General features: G+C 39.2%; 1 protein-coding gene across 1 annotated transcript in view; it reads left to right on the forward strand.

Annotated features, from left to right (window-relative positions):
• Positions 1-22,662, forward strand: part of UPF2 (UPF2 regulator of nonsense mediated mRNA decay) — a 97,834-nt gene extending 75,172 nt beyond the window's left edge. The window contains exons 17-22 of the mRNA XM_059912088.1: positions 4,132-4,236; positions 4,545-4,643; positions 9,980-10,147; positions 14,525-14,666; positions 15,990-16,110; positions 21,397-22,662. Of these exons, the coding sequence (XP_059768071.1) occupies positions 4,132-4,236; positions 4,545-4,643; positions 9,980-10,147; positions 14,525-14,666; positions 15,990-16,110; positions 21,397-21,406 (645 nt within the window). The 3' untranslated portion in view covers positions 21,407-22,662. The remainder of the gene's footprint in view (positions 1-4,131; positions 4,237-4,544; positions 4,644-9,979; positions 10,148-14,524; positions 14,667-15,989; positions 16,111-21,396) is intronic.
• The last annotated feature ends 391 nt before the right edge of the window (positions 22,663-23,053 follow it).

Genomic DNA, 23,053 nt, shown 5'->3' on the forward strand with positions numbered 1-23,053 from the left:
AATTAGCACTTTTTCACCTTGTAAGCTTATAATTATATCATGTGTATGGTTTCTTTGTGTCCCTTGGGTGCTAAAAGCATTTAGGAGAGTGTGATAATTTAGAAGTATGATTTTAATTAAATATTGAAAAAGTTTAAATTTATAATCAATATTTAAGTGTTCTATGGAAATTGAATTTATTAAATTTTTAAGTTTTGATTTACTTGAGTAAATAGAATACAAATGTTTAGAGGATATGGGTTGTTTAATGTATAAAGGAATGTAAATTATTTAAGGCATTCATAAGAGAGATTCATAAACTGGATTTTTAAAAAGCTTCATTTAGCATGAAAGAAAAATGACCCATAGGGACTTCCCTAGTGGCGCAGTGGTTAAGAATCCGCCTGCCAGTGCAGGGGACACGGGTTCGAGCCCTGGTCCGGGAAGATCCCACATGCCAAGGAACAACTAAGCCCATGCACCACAACTACTGAGCCTGTGCTCTAGAGCCCACGAGCCAGAACTGCTGAGCCTGCGTGCCACAACAACGGAAGCCCATGTGCCTAGAGCCCGTGCTCTGCAACAAGAGATGCCACTGCAATGAGAAGCCTGTGCACCACAACGCTCACTGCAACTAGAGAAAGCCCACGCACAGCAACGAAGACCCAACACAGCCAAAAATAAATATTAATTAATTAATTAATTTTTAAAAATGACCAGTAATTTAAGGTAATTAAGATTTTCTACAGTTAGAAGTAGAAATCCCTAAGTCTTTTTTTTTTTTAGCCCTGAAGGTCTGTAGCTATTAATGAACATTTCGTATGATTTGACTACATAGCAAATAGCTTTACTGTTAGTTAAAAATGAATTATTGTGTAAAAGGGCAGCATAAATAATAATGTATGGTTTTTATAATTGGTTAGCATTTATAGGCAGTAGAAATGCACCTTTGTGTTGTTATTTTGCTACCACTTTTTTCCCCCAGTTTTACTGAGATATAATTGATATAACATTTTATTAGTTTAAGGTGTACATATAATATAATGATTTGATATATATATATACACATATATATAAAAAGAGAGAGAGAGAGAGGGAAATGATTACCATAAGTTTAGTTAACATCCATCACCTCACATAGTTATAAATGTGTTTTTTTGTGTGTGATGAGAACTTTTAAGATTTACTCTTAGCAAATTTCAAATATACAATACAGTATTGCCAGCACTTTCTCTTTCCAACCTGACCACTCCCCTGAAGTAGATATAAATAAATTGATAAAAATTTAGAACTGGAATATGTTTCTATAATTGATTTCTGTGTAAGAGATGGACATTGCTATATTGCTTTTTTAAAAAAAGAAAATTAATTAATTAATTAATTCTTGGCCTTGTTGTGTCTTCGTTGCTGCATGCGGCCTTTCTCTAGTTGTGGTGAGCGGGGGCTACTCTTTGTTGTGGTGTGTGGGCTTCTCATTACAGTGGCTTCTCTTGTTGCGGAGCATGGGCTGTAGGCGCGTGGGCTTCAGTAGTTGTGGCACACGGGCTCAGTAGTTGTGGCACATGGGCTTAGTTGTTCTGCGGCACGTGGGATCTTCCCGGACCAGGGCTCGAACCCGTGTCCCTGCACTGGCAGGCAGATTCTTAACCACTGTGCCACCAGGGAAGTCCCTATATTGCTTTTTTAAAAAATGAGTTTGTCGTAGAAACATTCAATTATATAATTTAAATTGGCTTATTAAGTACTTTATAACAACAAAAGGAAATGAGAGAGTATTTCCATTTTGTATTTTTAGAGTAATCTTATGGCTGTCTTTGGATTTTGCTACCACACTAATTAGGTAAAGAATCTAATAAATTGAACATCCTCAGTAAATGTGACATTAAAGAGTGACTCATTTTCCTATAAATTTCTCATTTGAATAGTTGTAATGTATTATATTTTCTCCTCTAAACGCATTTTCTCCTTTTCAAAAGTGAACTTTATAATTTTTAAAATTGTATCATTTTTAACTATTTCTTTTCCGGTTGTGAAGTGGATATTATACATAATATACGTGTGCTTGCTAAGTGGAAAAACAAAATGTTCAGTAGGATGGCTCATGAGCCTTGTCTGGGAGGAGAATTGAAGGGAATGGTTGGTTTACTTTAAGGAAATGGAGTTGGAATTGTTTGCTCTCCCACCCGAGACCATCCTTTTCCACCAGTACCCTCCAAACATAGGGAGGAGAACATTTTTAAAGAGAGAAGATGGGTCGATTATAAAGTAGTAAGAACAATGTAGGATATTCTATAAATATTTGCCTTGACTGAGAAAGAACAGGGCTGGAGTGGAACTCTTCAGAAAAGTTGTACTCTTCATTTCCATCTTGGTCCACAACTCTTCCAAGCTCCATATGGCCTTTTGAAATTATTCTTAGCACATAACAACTAGAATATTTTCTTCTCAGTATCAGCTGGGTAAATTAAAAGTAACTTTAAAGATGAAGTAAATGTTCTTCTGCTAAAATTCTAATTTTCTGCAGCATTTTAGAGAAAGTACAAGATTTATTATTGTAATAGCAATAATATTTATTGAGCATGGTCACTGTGTTCATATTACCATTTCTCTTGGCACCCTATGAGTTAGGTTATAAATAAGGCACAGATACGTAAATAATTTGGCCCAGGTCCTAGCAAGCCAGCATTTGAACTTGGACAGTTTGACTTCTGCTGTGCTGACCACCTGCTTTCCTTACCAGCTCATGTGGTCTGTTGACTTCCTCACCTCACAGGTTATTATGACCATGGGATTAGGACAGGGAGATTCTTGTTGAGCGTTTTAATTTCAAAAGTTAATCCGTTTTATTATGCCTGAGCAATATAAAAAATGGTGAAAGAAAAGAGTTAATGCGTTTTAGCTTAGTTTTTGAATAGGAAGCATCTTTCAAGTGTTAAGAAATGATTAATTTTTTCCAAGGGCCAATTTAAGAGCATTTCTATTGCAAATTTAAATTTGAATTATAGAATTATGTCAGAAAAGTTTAATGCATTTGAAAAAAAAAATTAATGCCTTTCTGTATTTTCCTCAACTATTTCCACTTCAGAAATTCTAAAAGTTTTCAAATGTTTCTATAGTAAGTAATAATGCACTGTTTGGATTTTTAAAATCAATTGCTGTGTATACTAGAAGTGTTATAACAAATTTAAATCATTTGTTTTATCTTAGGAATTATTTCTCATTCACTTTATTTCTCTTGGCACAATGAGAAGCAGCTGGGTTTAGTGTAGTCTTTTTAAAAAAAACTTTTATGGAACAGAGTGGGAGTGAATTGTGTTGGAAGGATACTCAGATGGAATGCTGCCCCTGTGTGGTTGTTTTTTTTTTGGTTTTGGTTTTGGTTATAGTTTTGGGTTTTTTGTGCCTCTCTGAAAATTCACTGGAGTTCTGCCCAATCTTCCATTTGAAAAGGAATTTTGGCTGAGAGAAGAGGATGCTGGGGGGACTGACAGGAGAGGATGGAGAGATGTAGTACTTGAAAGCCACCAGCAAGGGGAGTCAGAATGTCTATCTCTTCTGCTTAATAAAGCACGTGTCCTTGGGCAAGTCACTTAACTTTTCTGAGCCTTAGTTTTTTCACATATAAAAATGAGGACCATAAAGCTTATCCATCCTTCTTCAGAATTAGGTAGAGCAAACAAAATGCTGTGAGAGCACTTTCTAAACTGAGGTGCTTTATACAGTGAGGTGCTTTATAAAATGTAGTGTCATTGCTTTCAAATGGTAACGATGTTAAATTTGAATTGTCAGCTTTCATTGCAGAGTTAGATGGGTATTGAAGAACTACTATGAGAAAATCAATCTCAAGTTAGGGAGGAGAAAAATAACAAAAGGTTCAGGAAACTCGTTCCTTGTGGAATTCAAGGAAGAGTTTCTACAAAGGATCTTTGTATTACTAGATCAGTGGAAAATGTGAAATGGGTTTTCAGCTACTGGTATGTAGTACATGTTGCCAGCTGACTTCGCCCTACCATTCTAGCCAGACTGCATAAAAGGCTGAAATCGGAGAATAATAAACAATTATACAGAAATTTTAACATCATTTTAAGGCATGTAAAATTAGTAATGTTTTTCAAAATGTTTTAATCTTCTACAAATGTTAAACAATTTCAGGAGGGTTCTGATAATGATGACGATGAAGGGGAGGAAGAAGAGGAAGAGAATACAGATTACCTCACGGATTCAAATAAGGAGAATGAAACTGATGAAGAAAATACTGTACGTATGGCTGAAAATTCGCTTTTTGAAACTGTGCATTATTTTCATAGTATTTAAATTTTAGCCACTGAAGTTTTAGTTTTTGTGATAATTGAAATAATGTTTCTTTGGTAATTCGTTTTTAATTTGTTTTCCTATCTAAATACTTTTCTTTATTAAAAAGTTCTTTGAATATATAATAATGTTATATTGCTCACTCATTCCTTGAGTTATGTTGAAAAAGTTATCAGTACAAAAGGTTCTGCCATACAAGATATTACAGTTAGAATTTCTGGTCTGAATTCTTGTTTCTCTTCTGTTTTTATAAGGAGGTAATGATTAAAGGAGGTGGACTCAAACATGTACCTTGTGTAGAAGATGAAGACTTCATTCAAGCTCTGGATAAAATGATGCTAGAAAATCTTCAGGTATTAACTGTTGCTCTAATCCAAAATATTCGATACAAAATACTGCAGCACATTTGATTGTGTTTCCTACCTAAAACATTTACCTCTGCAGCAGCTTTTTCTAAGTTAGACAGTTTGAAGCTGCCAATACTTCTGGCATCCCACATCCTGATTTGCCACATTTCTTTGAAAATAGAATGGAAAAAATGTAATAAGACTTGGAACAGAGTGACTTCATTGTATCACCCTCCACCTTTTCTCTCTGAAGTCATATCTCTATTTCTAAAACCCCTCACTTGCAGTTTGTTGAGGAGTCAAACTGCAGAAGATAAATATTTGGGGAAATTTAATTTAGTAAATTCTTAAGTTTGATTTGTAATTTGAATAACTTGTATATAAATATCTAGAGGAAATTGGTCATTTGATATTTAAAGAAATGTTAATTGTTTAATGTATTCATGATATTAAGATACTAGATTTTATAAAAAGCTCCATCTTCCTGGTGATTTAGGTAATTATGTTTTTCTGTAGTTAGAGGGAAAATCCCATGGACTGTTTATTTCAGTCCTATATATAGCCATTGTTTTAACCTTTGGTGACTTGAGAAGAGGGCTTTTGTTGGAATGGTAGGTGAAAGCCCGATGGAGTGTGGGCTCAGTGGGAAATGGAAAAGGAGGAAGTGAAAATACTGGATACAGGTAGAGCTGACTTGAGACGTTTTCTAGAAAGGGAAGAGAAATGGGGATGTAGCTAGAGAAGGTCAGAGTTAAAAGAGGGTTATTTTTAAGAAAGAGGATGTTATGGAGTAGATGCCGATGGAATAATCCTTTAGAGAAGAAATACTGGATCTTACTTTCACTGATGCTGATAAGGTCAGAAGCTATGATAATGTATAAATTAGCGGTACAGGCCAATTTGCTTCTTCATACATCTAGAAAACTCTTACTTTATGAAACAAACCTTATATTCATGTCATTTAGGAGCACACATCATCAAATAAAACATAATCATTATAATCCCTTTGACGAGGTAATAAACAGTTAACTCCTTAAAGAAGTTTTTCCTATCTTACATGAGTCAGTAGCGATTTACTCATTCATTCATTTGTCTAGCAAGTATTTATTGGGCCTACTGTGTGACTAGCACTGTTCAGGCTTAGTATAAAGTAGTAAATAAAAACAGAGCTGGTTCCTGCTCTCAGAGAATGTACTTTTTGGGGGAGGTAGATATTTAACCACAAATATGTAATTTCAAATTATAAGTGCTAAGGAACTAAAAGAATGCTTTGGTAGAGTAAAGGAAGGGCCTCCTTTAGATAAGATAATCAGAGAAGGCATCTCTGAGAGCATGACTTTTAGACAAGACAGGTACAGAGGAGTCATCTGGGTGAAAAATTAGGGTAACGTGAAAACAGTGTGTCAGAGGTCCTGAAGCAGAAAAGAACTTGTGTTTGAAAAACTTTAAAAAGGCCAGTATTAATAGAACACGGTCTGTGGGTGGGTCACAGCATGAGAACAGGTAATTGGGAGTGGCCTGGTCCTTTAAGGAGCTGGTTCAGACTGGGATAGGACTAAAAGCAGGGAGACTAACCAGGGGGGTGGTTAGAAGGCTGTGGTGGTAACCCAGGTGAGAGATGATGGTCATCTGTCTAGGAGAGTGGCAGAGCACATGGACAGAAGTCTGGATTTGAAAGCTGTTAAGGAGGTAGAATGAACTGGATTTATTTGGTGCTTGATTAGATAGCAGTGTGTGGGGCCCAAGGAGTCAAAGACGACGCTCAAGTCTTTTAGCTTTTGGGCCACTGACTGGTCTCTGACAGGGAACGGGAGAGTGAGCCCGAGTTCCACTTGTTAAGTTTGAGGAGCCTGTGAGGTGTCAGTGGAAATGTCTGGAGATCAGAAGAGAAACATAAACGGAGCAGTTGTTAGAGCATATTTAAAGCCATGGCAATAACTGACTCACCCAGATGTAGAGTGTGGAGACAGAAGAGGAGCAGGTTCTGGGTTGAGCCCTGAGGAACCCAGCATTTAGAAATGAGGTAGAACAGCTGAGGAAGTCAGAGGAATGGGAGCTTTTGATGTGGTCCAGTGATCGTTGCTTATTGAGCACTCTTGAAGAAGTGATCTGGAAGGATGGGAGGATGTGATCAGAGAGGAGGAAACTTTGAATTCACATTTTTGCATTTGTGTTTATGTACTGGAGAAAACTTCATCCTCTGTTAGGCACTGATTTTAAATCATTATCAAATACCCCAAACGAACAGTTGTACAGATGTCTTCCTTTTGCTAAAAATCATAGGAAGATGCAGTATCGTGAAGACATTGACTCTTCATGAATCAGGTCCTTAAATTTCATGCAGTCCTAATTCTGTCCCATGGGGGGCATTTGGGGATGGGGTGGGGGCGGGGGGAGAGAAGAACAGGGACATGAATGCAGAGTGAACTTAACAAAATTATTCTAAAAGCATCTGTAAGAACAAATAGAATAGCTAGGAGACTTGTAGAAAATGAAGAGTGAGTCGAGATACAAGATATTAAAACACTTTAAACATACAGTAGTAGGTTGTTGCAGGAATAGATAGATTAATCAAACAGAGGAGAGTCCAGAATAGACCTCAGAACATGGCAGTTTAATCATGATGAAGTTAACATTTCAGATCAGTTGAGGGAAAATGGTGTATTCAACAAATGGTCAATAAAAATAAAGCTGGATTTCTGTTTTATTTCCACACCAGAATTAATTGCAAATCTCTCAAAAAATCTTAATAATTGTGAAAACTGTTGAGCACTGCATTAAGACTTTACATTTACTCTTCATACAGTGCTGTTGGATGCTGTTCTTATTCTCATGTTTCACTTAAAGAAATAGGCTTGGAAAGACAAAAAAACTTGCTTAAGGTGAAAGGGTAGTGAGTGGTATAGTCTCTTATCAACCATTTGTTACATTACTTTCCAGCACAGAATGCCATAAAAACCTTTAAGAAATAACAAACCAGGGGGGAGAAAAGTCTATAGCCGACACAACACGAGTCAGTATCTCTACTATACCAAAGAGATCGTACAAACTAACGAGAAAAGATGAATGACTCATTTTGTTGTTGTTGGAAAGAATATGTAAAATCGTGCTAAAGCTCACTGACAATCAAAAGATAAGCAAACTAAGAAGGGCCTTTTTATCAGATCATCAGATATTAAGATTTAAAAAGTGACAGTATCTATTGTGGTTAAGTGTGGGCAAACATCTATATTTGGTAAGTGTAAATGAGTCCAGTGTTTTTTAGAGAAAATTTGGTAAACCTGTCAGATGGGCATGCCATTTGATCTAAAAAAGTACCCTTAATAATAATCTCTCAAGTGCATGAAGTTAAATATAATGTCACAAAGATGTGACATTGTAATAGAAAAAAAGTATAAACTGTCTATCAATAGAGGACCAATAAAATAAATAAGACACACCCCTATAATTAGCTCTGTATATATTCAACTAGATGCCCAAGATATTGAATCAAAAAGAAGAAAAACATGTATGTTTAGTATAGAATAATATGCATCATGGTTGCTCCTGTTTACATGTGTATATAGTATATGTTTATATATGTATATATATGCAAGAAAAAAGTCTGGAAGGACATGACCCATTGTTAATAGTTGTTGCATCTTGGAGTCGGGCTGAGGGAGGTAGCTGGAGGGATTGGTATGGACGCACTTGGTAATATGTGTATATATATATATATATAAATTAATTAATTTTATTTTTGGCTGCGTTGGCTCTTTGCTGTGCACAAGCTTTCTTTAGTTGCAGCGAGTGGGGGCTACTCTTCGTTGCAGTGCGTGGGCGTCTCATTGCGGTGGCTTCTCTTGTTGTGGAACACTGGCTGGAGGCGCGTGGGCTTCAGTAGTTTCGGCATGCGGGCTCAGTAGTTGTGGCTTGCGGGCTCTAGAGCGCAGGCTCAATAGTTGTGGTGCACAGGCTTAGTTGCTCTGCGGCATGTGCGATCTTTCCAGACCAGGGCTCGAATCCATTTTCCCCTGCCTGGCAGGCGGATTCTTAACCACTGCGCCACCAGGGAAGCCCGGTAATATATTTTTGTATTGAAATAGTTTACGAAGAGAGTATGTTAATTTTGTAATCAGGAAAGAAAGATAATTTACAAATCAAGATTCATCTAACATGATTCTTTCAAATTTTAAGTATTGATAAAAAGTCTTTATAAATCTTATGAACCTGGGAGAACTTTAAGCAAATTCTAAGAAATTGGAACTTAGAAATCAAAACAATAAAACCTTACACCTTTATTACCATTTTGCTTGATTTGCAAGTCTCTTGCATATATGGCACCTATATCAAAAGACTATTTAAATAGCGTTAAGCAGTTTTAACACCTTCATGGCCTTTCCGCATTACCTTCTTAGCTTTGAAGAGTCATGTTCCGCTCTTTTCTCATTCGTGCTCCATTCATCAGACTTAGAAAATTATTTGCAGTTCCCTAAATGCAACTGCTGTTTCACATCCTTGCTTTTGCACCTATTCCTCCCCTGCCTAAATTCCCTCCATATCCCTCAAACTGCTCTTTTACCATCTGCTTGGAAGAAGTCATGTGAAGTCTTAATGTTCTCAAATGTCCCATTTTCATTCAACCTTTTGTGAAATCTCAGCACCCACCCACTCTCAGCTAGGCCTATGTGGTCACTCCATCCCCAACACACGTTATACACAACCCAGATGAATCGTAATTAATTTATTTCTCTCTCTTACTTAACAAGTTTATGAGCTCTTTGAGGGTAGAGACTGTCTTTTTAATATTAGTATCTCCAAGCCTAACATGTAGTAAGTCATTGGTGAAGGTTTGTTTAAATAATTGGTTGATAAATGCAGTGTGAATGCTAAAAAATAATTGATATTAATAAGCAGGAAGTTAATCTGAACATTAATAGATTCCATTCACTCTTAAATATTAATTGGGCACCTGCTGTATGTAAAGCACCACCATAGAATGCCAGGGAAAGGGTTCAGTGATGAACCCCATCAGTCAGGTGGGACATCTCATGGATAAGCAGGCAGTTATGGCCTATGATAACTACAAAGGAAGATGTGTGCTGTGAATGTGAATGAGAGGACAAGTGCACTCAAGGAACAGGGAAACAGGAGAACCTACAGCATTGTTTGTTTGAGCTTGGGAGAGGCTGGAGCCATCAATAGGAGCCAAATCATATGGTTCTTCCAAGGCGTGTGTAAGGGTTTGGAGGTGGGGGATGACTCTGGTTTCAGAAGGACGACTTGGCTCTAAGAAATATAGCACTGAAGGAATTGTTTGCAATGTATTGGGCTATTTACATTTTTTCATTTCTGTCTTTAAGCAACGAAGTGGCGAATCTGTTAAAGTGCACCAACTTGATGTTGCCATTCCCTTGCATCTCAAAAGCCAGCTGAGGAAAGGGCCCCCACTCGGTGGTGGGGAGGGAGAGGCAGAGTCTGCAGATACGATGCCATTTGTCATGTTAACCAGAAAAGGCAATAAACAGCAGGTAAGAATCTGTCTGCCGTGTATTCACAGTTGGTTGTTAGTTATCAAGTGTAAGCAGTAACTTTGTTTTATAGGTTCTAAATTCTCTTTTGCTTACAAGGGGAAAGACTGGAAACATTTAAAGTATTCAGTGATAGGGACTTCCCTGGTGGTCCAGTGGTTAAGAATCCGCCTGCCAATGCAGGGGACACGGGTTCGAGCCCTGGTCTAGGAAGATCCCACATGCTGCGGAGCAACTAAGCACGTGTGCCACAACTACTGAGCCTGCGCTCTAGAGCCCGCGAGCCACAGCTACTGAGCCTGTGTGCTGCAACTACTGAAGCCCACATACCTAGAGCCCATGCTCTGCAACAAGAGAAGCCACCTCAATGAGAAGCCCGCGCACTGCAACGAAGAGTAGCCCCTGCTCGCCACAACTAGAGAAAGCCTGCGTGCAACAGCGAAGACCCAACACAGCCAATAAATAAATAAATATTCAGTGGTAGAAATAATTTTATCTATTATGTGTACAAATGACACATCTGACTTCTATGGAATGGATATTTTTTAATGGAAAGGACATTTAAAATTTAAATCAGGGACTTCCCTGGTGGTCCAGAGGTAAAGAATCTGCCTTGCAGTGCAGGGGACGCGGGTTCAACCCCTGGTCAGGGAACTAAGATCCCACATGCTGCGGAGCAACTAAGCCCGAGCGCCTCAACTAGAGAGCCTGCGTGCCGCAAACTACAGAGCCCATGTGCTCTGGAGCCCGCACGCCACAACTACAGAGCCCACGAGCCCTGGAGCCTGTGTGCCACAACTAGAGAAGAGAAAAAATCCACATGCCACGACTAGAGAGAAGCCCGTGTGCCACAACGAAAGATCCCTCATGCCTCACCGAAGATCCTGTGTGCCGCAACGAAGACCCGACACAGCCAGATAAATAAATAAAATAAAATTTAAATCATATGTATTTGTTAGAAGATATAAATACCTTGACTTTCAGTAGAAGGGTTTCATGTGTAAGCTCAGGGTGGGAAAGGAAAGGAGAGTGAGGGTAGATAATCTCAAGAAAATGCTCACTTGCCAAGATTTCTCTTGGGAAAAAAACAAAAATCATTGTTTTCTGACCCCTGATCCTTCTCCTCCATTCTCCTTAAATTACCTCTTCCTTCTTTCCCTTATCTCACAGATGGCCCTCAAAATCATTTTCCTGACTACTAAGCTATCACTTTGATTCATACATTCACTCATCAAATATTAATTGTCTACTGTGTGCCAAATACCATCCTAAGTGTGAGGCTACAGTGATGAACAAGATGCAGCCCCTGGCCCCATGAATGCACAACCCAGCTGAGGGAGAGAGACAGCATAATATATTTGCAGATAGTGAAAAGTGCCCTGAAGAAAATAGAGCCTGGCTCTCAGATACAACTCCAGGATACATCATATATTACCAGTTCTGTAAAAAAAATTCCACACTTCAATATTTCTGAAATCAAGCCGCCTCTTAGAGTTGGTGGACTCTTGGGATAATTGACAGCATTTTTTTCTGTTTTAGTGGTATGTAAAATAATGGTGCATCTTATAATTAATGGAAGTGTCTATGAAATACAGTGGCTACCACAGCTTATCACAGACAGGTTCAGTACCTGGCTCCCCCATTCATTTAAATAGTCATTTAACAGATACTTATTGTTGACTTGCCACATACCAGGTACTGTTCCATGTGCAGAAATGCAGGAGTCAACCAAGTCCTTCCTTTCTTGGGAGCTTTCATTCTAGTATTGAGAGGCAACAATAAAGAAATAATGTCAGGTTGGAGACAGTGCTGTGTTGGAAAATAAAGCAAGATAAGAAGATAGAAGAGACCGGGTGAGGAGGAGGCTATGAGAGGGAGACAGCCGCTGCGGGAGTGACCGGAGAAGACCGGGAATGAGGTGTTCTCTGTGAGGGCAGGGATGCTCTGTTTCCTCCCTCCCAGCACAGCCTCCAGGAGATGATGCCTACCTTAATTTTTTATCTCTGCTTTGGTCAGGTAATATCTTGTTACTCAACAGATCAAAGTTGTACAGTATACCATTATTTTGCTGTAGTGCAAATAAATCTTGAGATATGAAAACTGAATACCAGTTAAGATCACAGAATGGAGGGCTGGGAACAGGGTTTCCATCATGAGTCATGTTTAAATAGTTAACTTTGATTTCGATTCCGAGCACTGCTGTATCTTTTTCAGACACTGTCTTACTAATTCCTTTCTAGTCAATAGGACTTTCCTCCGTCGCAGGTTCTAGGGTTATCAAGTTTTTAGGAAAGTTCCCCCCCTTTCTCACCCTCAGGCCAGAGATGAGCCCTCACATTACCCCTCTCCCTCATCCTCCACCCAGTCCCTAGAAAAATAAGGGTTTGTTTTTGATCAAGACCCTAAACTTGGTGTTGGAGTGAGATCTTTGTAAAACTGCTCTTCTCAGCACTTGGAACTGCTAGTTCACCATGGTTACCAGGATTCTCAAAGCCCAGAGTTTTTGCTTTTCTTTTCTTTTCTAGGGATGACTTAGTACTCTGAGTAGACTTTTCTATTTCAGTCATCACATTGTAGGTCTGATTCATTTTCTTTTTCTTTAAAAGCTCTCAGCTTCCCCTTTCCACTCCCTCGCTCTCCCCTCATCACCAGATTTCTTGGCACAAAAAGGAAGGTGGTTTTTTATTTAATTGTGAAGGGCAGTACGTGGCAACGTCAGTTCAGTAGGCCTTGGTTCCTATTCCCGTACAGCTCCTGAACATTTGTACTACATTGGCACACTTCTTGAGCCTTGATTTTTCTTATTTAAAAGGAGCCTTAGGGATATCTTTCTGTGAAGATCAAATTACACAACAGTAAATAATCAGTTTTCTTCATTCATCCCTCCCTTTTCGGAGGCACACATGAAAATTCACTATACCTGTGAATTTGCACACCCCATTTGATCTTTTCAGAACGTGTAGGCATAAAATTAAAACCTACCTTCAGAAACTTTGAAGCTTTGAAAAGTAAATTCATTTCAGCTGTCCTGAATTCTAAATTGTATGGGTCAACATAGGACCATATGTCTGTGTTTTAGAAGAAATATTTTTGGTTCAAAGTGGATAGATTATATAGTGTGTAACCTATATAGCTTCAGAATGAGGAGTGAGTCCTTATTTCTTAAAACGTGAAATTTTGTTTAAGGAAACATTTTTATTGAACTTTATTTTTAAAATGTTAGCAAACATGAAATGAGAGTTCAGAGTACTTGGTTATTAAGTAAATTTTCAACTCATAAACATTATTTGGAATTTTGGAAAATGTTCAACTTTAGGAACATTATTTGAAGAAACATCACTGTTATTTTGTGGTCTGAAGAAGAAAGTATATTTTGTTCTGATTTTTATTTCTTTATTTGACTTTTGGGCGTTGGCCCTTCTGGTGCAATGGTTTTTTTAGAAATGTGAAATGTGTAGCCTTATAGGAATCTTTAGTTTTTAAATGAAAGATCTCTTTGTGCACCGGATTTGTGCCCAGAAATAACTTTCTTCTGTAGTCAGTAGGAAAAGAAAAATTTGCACCAATGAAGTAAGTAGTTGAAAAGAAAGGATAATACTGTTGATAGTTTCTTTCTATATTTAAATGTCTGTGAATTAGAATAATGAATTGAAATAAAATGTTTTGATCATTAAAGCAAAAGTTTTAATGTAATAGAGCCATTATGTAATGTTTTAAAGAACTTTTTGATTGTTTTAAACAAATGCACAATATATTTATTATAGTTTAATACTTGTTAACAGTCCTGAAACAGGGACATCCTGCTAAAAACAAACCATTCCGTAGATAAGAACTCTCCCCCATAATAGAGAAATAGATCTCATCAGTCAGTTGCTTAACTCTTTCTCTTTTCCAGTGTCACAGCTATCTTTGGAATATGAAGGTCTGTTAAGCCTGAAGGCGGACTAGAGTATATAGTTCAGGAGGGCAGAACTGATTCCAGAGGGTAGAAATGAAAAGGCTGCAGATTACAGCTTGCTGTATAAAACCCTTTCTGATAGTTAGCCATATGTAATAGGGTCTGTACAGTGGAAAATGATCCCGTTGCTTAGATGTGTGCTCCCAAACAGGGTGCAAAAAAGAGGGAACGTCTGCTTTTCCTGGAGGTTGAACTTGATGGCTTCACTTCCCATCCAGCCCTAATGGATTTGTCTCCAGTAGAGTAACACTGTTGTCTGTTTACGTTCTTAGATGATGCTGTCTTTATTGACTTATTAGGGAAGGAAAGATTATTATTTTTCTAAACTCATTTAATTCTACTTACTAATTTATTTGAAATCTTTTTTTCTCTGATTTTCTCAAGCCATTTGTGATTTCTTTATTATTTTTTTTTCTCAGTTTAAGATCCTTAATGTACCCATGTCTTCCCAACTTGCTGCAAATCATTGGAACCAGCAACAGGCAGAACAGGAAGAGAGGATGAGAATGAAAAAGCTCACACTAGATATCAATGAACGGCAAGAACAAGAAGATTATCAAGGTATCAAATCTTTTTCAGGATGGAAGTGGAAATTTGGGCTTTTAAAGTACAGAACATCAAAGTTTTTATTCTGCACCTTTTCATGTCATGTTTGTATATATTTAGCCTGAGAAGTTGATTGTTTTTTATATTCCATTCTGTCTTTATTTTTCTCTCACTTATTTTGTAAAGTAACACTAATGTAATTTTCATCATATTTTGCTTCCCCCATAATTCAGTTAGGTTCTATACTGTTAGAGCTATGTTTGCAAGTGATATAATACCAAGTTTTAATTGCTTCATGCTGCCAGTCAACTGTAAGCAAATTATTATTCAACAAATGTCATTTCTTTTGTCTACTTGAGAATCCTGGTCTCGAGGACCCTCTGTTCCTTCAGATTTGCGGGCATCAAGTTAGGATTCCGGTTTTATGCAGACATACCCAGCACACTTGGATTAACTGGAACTTTACATATAGAGTCCACTGACACTTCATAAGTCAGCCTTTTGTCATTCCCCTGGCATCCAGATTTTAGAGCCATAACATGGCTATCTGTATAGTGCTATACTCACAGACTGCTTTTTGTGCAAGAGATTGTTGTATAAATAAATAGTTGGTTTTCTGTCTTTTTTTTTGTTAATTTTTTTTTTTTTTGACCACGCTTCGTGGCATGTGGGGTCTTAGTTCCCCGACCAGGGATCGAACCCGTGCCTCCTACAGTGGAAGCGTGGAGTCTTAACCACTGGACTGCCAGGGAAGTCCCAGGTTTCTATCTTTAAATCCCACTTCTAGAATCTTCTCTTCCAATTCAGTTGATACCCAATGTTCTTAATAATAAATAATGGTAGGTAACACTCAGTGTAAGTGCTTACTATGGCTGGACACTTATGTACTTTATTGAATCACTTAATCCTCACAACAATTCTATGAGATAAGTGCTTATTATTATTCCCATTTTACATTTTGGGAAACTGAACCAAAAGTCGCATAGCTAGTATGTGGCAGAGCTGGGATTTGAGCTAATATTATCTGGCTCCAAACGCCATGCCCATAGCTTTTGTACTAAACTGCTTCTTACGCTGTTTCACTGCCTCACGACACTTAACGTCGTGGCCACATTGACTGTAAAGGGAGCGTTGGATGTTAAATGATACTCAAGAGCATGTCTCCTCTCTTGATTGCTCTTCTTGTACTTCTTAATCATTTTAGTCCATATAATGGTTATTATTCTTTAGTCAGCTACCTGACAGTACTAATAAACTTCATCTCCATAGGGTTTTATTTGCTTCTTGGGAGTACATTTACCAACGTTAAATGCCTTTTCTGTTTGCTCCTAATTCCAGAAATGCTGCAGTCTCTTGCCCAGCGCCCGGCTCCAGCAAACACCAATCGGGAGCGGCGGCCTCGTTACCAACATCCAAAGGGAGCGCCTAATGCAGATCTAATCTTTAAGACTGGTGGGAGGTAGGACGGTCTCTCTTATTTCTGCCTTAGCTATTTTTCATGGTGTCCATGTGAGCAAATTAGATAGTTCTGGATTATACCTAATGATCAAAGCCCAATGATTAGCAAAATAGAAAAGTCTTTGAGTTGTAGATATTTGAGTAAAGAAAACCTATTTATGAAATAGTTTTTTTTTTTTTTTTTTTTTTAATCTTAATTTCAGCCACACCAATCTTGGCTTTCACTTTTTCTGAGTGGACTTCTTTGGATTTTTTAGTTTTCTCTTTTGAGGACTAGTTATAGATTAGTTTGAGAGAAGTCACAGGCTTTCTGTTAGAATCTCTCAAGCCAGTGTTATGTAATCATAATGTTTACAAAAACTCAAAACCTGTTACTAGACTTTCAGTCATGCAGATTGAGTTTGTTTTGAGGTATTTTGTTTGTTTGTTTTTAAATTATAAAATATCCTACTGGGATCTATGCCAGTTCTTCTTAAACTTGAGTTACTTAATGTGAAATAATTAAAACTCTGTAAGGTATTTCATATAGAAGATATTGCCTAATATCTTCTTAGATATTGCCTAAGACCTCACTCATCTTTTTTTTAAAGTTGTTGAAAGTTTTGCTGGGATCTGATCTAAAGACCCGTACCTATCAACTTTGTTTTCTGTCTTGTGTTTGGGTTATTATCAAAAGTGACATAGGCTTTGTGCTCTTACTGGTTTTCCTTGGGGTATTAGTGTTTAGACTGAGGCTCTACAGCAGCCCTCAAATGTTGTCACCTTGTTGTTGGAGACAGGCGAGCAGGTGTAGAAAAGAGGTGCTGGGATAGAGAAATGGTCCACTGAGGAGAGTAGTAGCATTGGAGAAAACGCAGATGTTCCAGCCTGTGTCTTTACTCACTGAGTATATTTGTGTTCCCGGTAACATTTTTCTTTGAACGATATGCTCAGACAACTCTAATCAAATTGCAATTTAGGAAATTGGTTTGTCATTGACAGTTTAGGGATCTGTTTTTTAACAGCTATTGAGTGTAATTGTTTTTTTTTAGAAATCCACGTGACAAATGATGTACAATAGGCATAAGATACTAGGTTATTTTAAATTACCCGACCTTCATTAAAGTCCTTTAATAATACCTTTTATTGTGCTAAGATGTGGAACCGGCTAGGTTAAGAAAGAGGCCATGGAAATTTTACTTTTCTCCTTTTACATTTTCTTAGAGTAGCTTTAAATATATACCATTGTGTTCTTGGTAATATCTGCTCCCTCTTTCTTATCTTGACATTTTTCATCAACTTCACCGGCCGTATTGCAGCCTAACATCTCTGAACAGCATTGTTTCTATTAATCCCTAATCCTTTCTCAGTTTAGATATGGTAACTGTAGCATCGTTTCCTAATTTTTCAATGTTTGGGTGACTTTACAGAATCAATAAATATGACATTTGCTACATAATTACTATTTGCAGTAGGATTTGCTCCCCTTAGCTTACATTTCATCCAGCACCTTCCATGGGTTCAGTCCTGCACTGTGGAAAATTCAGAAGTAGAAGACAGAGACTTTACTCTCAGACTTATAGTCCAGTTGAGAAACCAGGTCCAGGTACTTGACAGCTAATTTTGCCCTAGTCATGTATTTATTTAAAAAATCATTGATGGAGAGTCTAAGCACCAAGCATTTCTCAAGGAGTATGGAATAAAAATATGGGAAAGCAGATATATCAACTTAAACATGCTGCTATAGTTGTGTATATGAACACAGAGATGTGCCTTTCTTAGTTTGCTACCAGTTACTCGGTCGTTTTTCAAAGTTCTTTGTTACCTTTCTGATTTCCTTCCCTCCCTCCAGCCCTGCAGTCAGCCAGACTTGGAACTGGCCACGCTGGCTGTCTCTCACCTCGCACTCACTGTGCATCTGCCTCCCCGCCCCTTCCCTGACACCTTGACCGCCTCAGTGCTCCGTTCAGCCATCTGGGTGGCTGTCTCGGAGCGCTCTGCACGTGGGCCCCCCTCTTCTGTCGGCACACTCTCTTCCCATGACCTCTGCGGCTCTGCTGTCCTTTCTGGTCTTTTTCTTCCCTCCCTGCCTCCTCTGCTTGTCTCCTGACTCCAGGGTGGCCTTGCCTCCTCTTGGAAATACCTGTGCCCCTCAGGCTGGTCCTTGGCCCTCCTCGCTTACGCCGAGCGCTCTCGCAGGAGGTGTCCCCTCCCGTGGCTCTGTTACCAGCCAGGTCTCCAGCCCAAGCCTCCACTCTGGTTTCTGACCGTGCACCTGCTGTCTTCTGAACAACCACCTAGACGTCTCCCGGGAACTTCGACTTCAGCGTGTCCCCTCCCTATCCTCTCCCCTCCTCTGTTCTCTAGCCCAGTGAACGGAAGCTCTGCCCTCGCAGTTGTCCAAACTAGAGAAGGAGGTTTTGTTTTTGACTCTTCCCTCTCCATCAGTCTCTCTGTGTAGTTAATTAACAAATACTCTGATTCTACTGGTAAATGGCTTTCTCACACTGGCCCTGTTTATTCCACCTCCGCCACGGAGATCCTAGATCAAGCTACTGTCACCTCTCATCTGGATTACTGCCTGCAGCCTCCAGATATACTTCTCAGTCTCCAATTTCAACCCCTTCCAATGCATCCTCTCTGCTCTCCCCACAGTGTTCTTTCTCAAGTGCAAACCTGCCATCTGACTAGCAGTGAGCTCTTGTGCTTAAACCCTTCAGTGGCTCCTCGTGGCTTGTGGGATAAAGTCCCAACTCCTCACTTGGTTAACACGACCCTGCGTGATGGGGGTGCACTCCCCTTACTGGCTTTACCTCTTGCTGTTTTTTCCCCTACTTCCACCCAGCTGGCCTTTTAGCTCTTCTAGTTATGCCCTTTTTTGCCTCCCTCTGTTTGGAACCCTTTCGGACTCTTCCCCGGATAACTCCTGCTCCTCCGTCAGGTCTCCCCTTGAAACTCGGGAGCCTGACATTGCTGCCCTGGCTCACTGTGTTTCCCGAGACCTTGTTGTGCTTCGTCACCTGCTAGCTTGTCTCCATCCGCCAGGAGATTGAAGACTCAGGGCAGACATGAAGCCTTATCTTGCTTTCCATTTTATCTCCTCCATAGGTCTTGGTGCCTGGTACATAGTAGATGCCCAGTAAATATTTGTTGAATGGACAGAGGGACTTCAAAAGAATCTATGCTTAGTCATTTAATAAACTTTCTTCCTGTGTTATGCTCCCTAGCACCGTCATTCCCTTTTGTTTTCCTGATTTTGTGAGACTCCCAACTCTTGAGCTACTTGCTTTACCTATTTTAAATCTCTTCCTAAAATAATGACTTGGAAAAAAAAATCCTAACTTGTCCAGCACTCTTGAAAATGACCCTCTGTAAAGTCTTATGGTTTTATAGTCTTCTCAAAGCCAGTGCTTTTAAAATGCAGGTTCGGATGAACATTGTAGAGGAACAAGCAAATGTGTAAAAGTGAGTTTTTGAGCCTTTCAAGTACCAAATGTTCTTTGCTATTTTTTAAACTTAAGTGAAGAAATGTAGTCATGTGGAAGAATGTTAGATGATGGGGTGGTGTCTTTTGGTAGTTTGGCTCCTCTTTATTTTCTTCTATTTTTAACGCTGGGCCAGACTCAGTAGGAACCTGTGCATCTAGAGCCGTGGTCCTCGGGTGTCTGCGTGCTGAAGTCCTGTGGAAAGAGGCAGAGGGAGGTTCTGTGAGTGAGGTCTGAGAAACTGTTTTCAATTTGACTGTTAACTTGGCTAGTACTTTTTTTAAAAAGTTATTAAATTGTTGACATTATATGTCAGATAAAGGGAAATTTACTTGGAAACTGTTATTAAAGCAGTTTTAAGTTTTTATTAACTGTAGATTTTGATAAGGCTCCCAGACATTAATTATAATGATTTTTATATTTTCTAATCAGGATTGAAATAGGGCTGTAAGTTAAAATTTCAGTCCTTCTCCCTGGGCAGGAATGCTCTAACAAGGAATAAACATTTGCTTATAATGAGTTAAAATGGCAGTAGCACTCTAAGTAACACAATTACCAAGGTGTTCTGTAGTGCAGGACAGGGTTGCCTTCTACCCTGTGAGTGTTGAATAAACTGTGAAACTCAGCATCTTTGGCAAGTGTTAATATTAATACAGTTTATATGCTATAAATTTGTGTGGATTATACCTGCGCTCCTCAAACTTTAAAATACCTATTTTAACCATCCTGACTCTTGTTAAACTGCTGGTTCTGATTAGTTTCTAACAAGCTCCCAGGTGATGTCAAAGCTGCTGGAGTGTGGACCACACTCTGAGTAGCAAGGGGTTATAATAAGTGTGTCTTATTTATCAAAGACTGTGAACGCTTTTCCTGTCATTCATTGCGTTTATCTAAAGTATTCTGTTTTAGACCATTGCTTTGTCTTGACATCAGGGGAGAAACTGTTTCTTTCTCTCAGAGAATACTTCTTTTACTGACCTTTTCCCATTCAGTTCAGTTCTGCACGACTTACGGATGTATCCAGCTGAAAATAGACTTTTCCGTATTTGCATTTTATTCTTTGAAAGTTTCTTGCTAATGCAACTTGCCTTGTGAGAGACAACCTGTATGAGTTTGCTAGAGCTGTCAAAAGAAAGCATGATAAACTTTGTGACTTAAACAACAGAACGGTTTGCCTCACATTTCTGGAGGCCGAAATCCAAGGTCAGGGCCGGGTTGGTTCCTTCTGAGGCTGAGAGGAGAATCCGCTCCAGGCTCCCTCCTGGCTTCTGGTGCTTTGCCAGCAATCTTTGGCCTCCCCTGGCTTCCACAGCACCATCTGACCCGTGCCTTCATCTTCACGTGGCGTTCTCCCAGGGTGTGTGTCTGTGTCTGGGTTTCCTCCTGTTACGAGGACGCAGTCACACTAGATCAGGGGCCCATCCTACTCCAGTCTGGCCTCGTCTTAACAAATAACACCTGCAGTGACCCTATCTTCAAATAAGGTCACATTCTGAGGTACTGCGGTTAGACTTCAACATGTGAATTTGGAGGGTACACCGTTCAACCATGACACAAACCATGAATTTTCAGCATCTTAGAAAGTAGTTACAGGAGAGCTACTGGGACCACCCCCTTCTGATCAGCATCAGAATTGCTCTTTTTAGTGCCCCTCTGGCCCCTGTTGTGTCTTAGTCCAGTAGGAGTTTGTGTGCTCTTTAAAAAGCACTGACTTGTCTGCGGACGTCAGTGAATAGTGGCTGGGGCCTTTTTTAGGGGCCTTTTCTTGCTGGAGGGTCGTCCTCAGTCCTGGTTCTTTAACATTGCCCTGTTTGTGCCTCTAGGAGACGTTGATCCAGCAGCACGTGTCATTTCATTAGGTCCTGTATCTGATGTTGTGGATAGTGGAGTCCTCCAGCAATTGAATGAGAGCAGTGGACACATCTCAGCATGTCGGTCTAGAGAGTTGCGAATCTAAACCTGGGACAGGCTGGGGCCATGAGGCAGAAACAGCAGCCTCTGCCAACACCGGAACAAGCCGACGCTTCCAGATAAGGCAGAAAAGGCCTTTTGTAATGGAAATCACGTGAGGGTTCATCTTCTCTTGAGAATGCAGTCAAGAAATGAGATGGTTGACTTGATTCCTGAGCAGTTACACCAAGAAGAGTGTCAGTGAGATGACTGAGCCGAAGAAGAAACGGTTGTAATGGTAATGGTATGGGGGAAATGAACTTGAGTTTAAACTTGATTTGAGTTACAGTGTCTCTGAATTGAACATCCCAAGTTGGAAGAAGATACATTTGGGGGCTCCAGGACTATAGTAGCAAAGTATAGAGCAAGCAGTAAAATCTTCTAGTGAAAACTTACATGCAGGACAACAAAATGATGAAAGATATCCAGATACCAGATAATCCACCAGGAAGGCTTTTGTTTAGGAATTTGTTTCAAGAGGAACAAGGGATGAGGGAGAAAAATCAGTTTTATCCATCATAGTCAGTAATGTAACATTGCCTATTAGGGTAAAAAGAAAATGTGAAGACGATTAGTGTACAAAGCATGTACCCAGATGGCTTAGGGGAGTCTGACACCAGCCTAAGAACAGGGATAGTTGAGCCCATTGTAAGTATCATTGAAAACAGACAGCGTGCCAGGCAGATGTCACAGAAGATGGACGAAGGACAGCGAGAAGGGGATCCGGAGATTTTGTTGACCTTCATGGGTTTACAGCCTCTGTCTCTAAACAAAGTATGGAAACAGTAGAGCTTTTATTTTGCTTTTGTTTTTCTTTTCTTTTGTTTTGTTTTCCCCCCACTAAGTAGAAATGAGCATTCTTAGTCTGTTTCTGGCAATCTGTTAATTTATTAGGATAGTTGTCTTTCGTTTGCTTTCCAATAGGCATAGTAAATTTAGTTGAAGAGCACATCTGTATGCTACAACTTGATTACATCTTTTTTTCTAGCTATTTTGCATTTTTTCTTTTACAATGTTTCAGTTTCTGCATGTAGAATTAAATAAGAAACAAAACTTGTAAAGTTGTAACATTTCACATGGAAATGCTGCCCGATCTTCACCAGCTTCAGAAATCTGACCTTTGCCGATGCTGCAATAAAGTGTTGTAATTTAGATTTGGTGTGGTTGTGTTTTATTTGGTTTGGGTTTTGGAAACCTATTAAATGGGTAAATCAGTATCTTCCACGGTCATCACTGTTCTTTATAAAATAGTCTCAGAGACGATTTCTTTAGCATTTCACTAGTATTGTTGCTCTCCCTTTAGCATCTGTTACTTGCATTGTTTTCCTGGGTTCCTGAGTTAACTTACCTTTGGGGTCAGTAAAAAAAGTAGCCAGTGGAGTCCAATAGAATAAACATTTTTAGAGCAGGCTTGAAGCTGGTTATGATGGAAAATGCTGGCACAGCACAGTCTAGCCTGGGGTGGTGTTTATGATCTTACCCACGTGTGTGCTGCAGGGCTGATAAACCCCTCTGTAAGGCAGGTGGTTC

This window comes from Balaenoptera ricei, chromosome 2, assembly GCF_028023285.1.
Source record: "Balaenoptera ricei isolate mBalRic1 chromosome 2, mBalRic1.hap2, whole genome shotgun sequence".
Taxonomy (NCBI): Eukaryota; Metazoa; Chordata; class Mammalia; order Artiodactyla; family Balaenopteridae; genus Balaenoptera; species Balaenoptera ricei.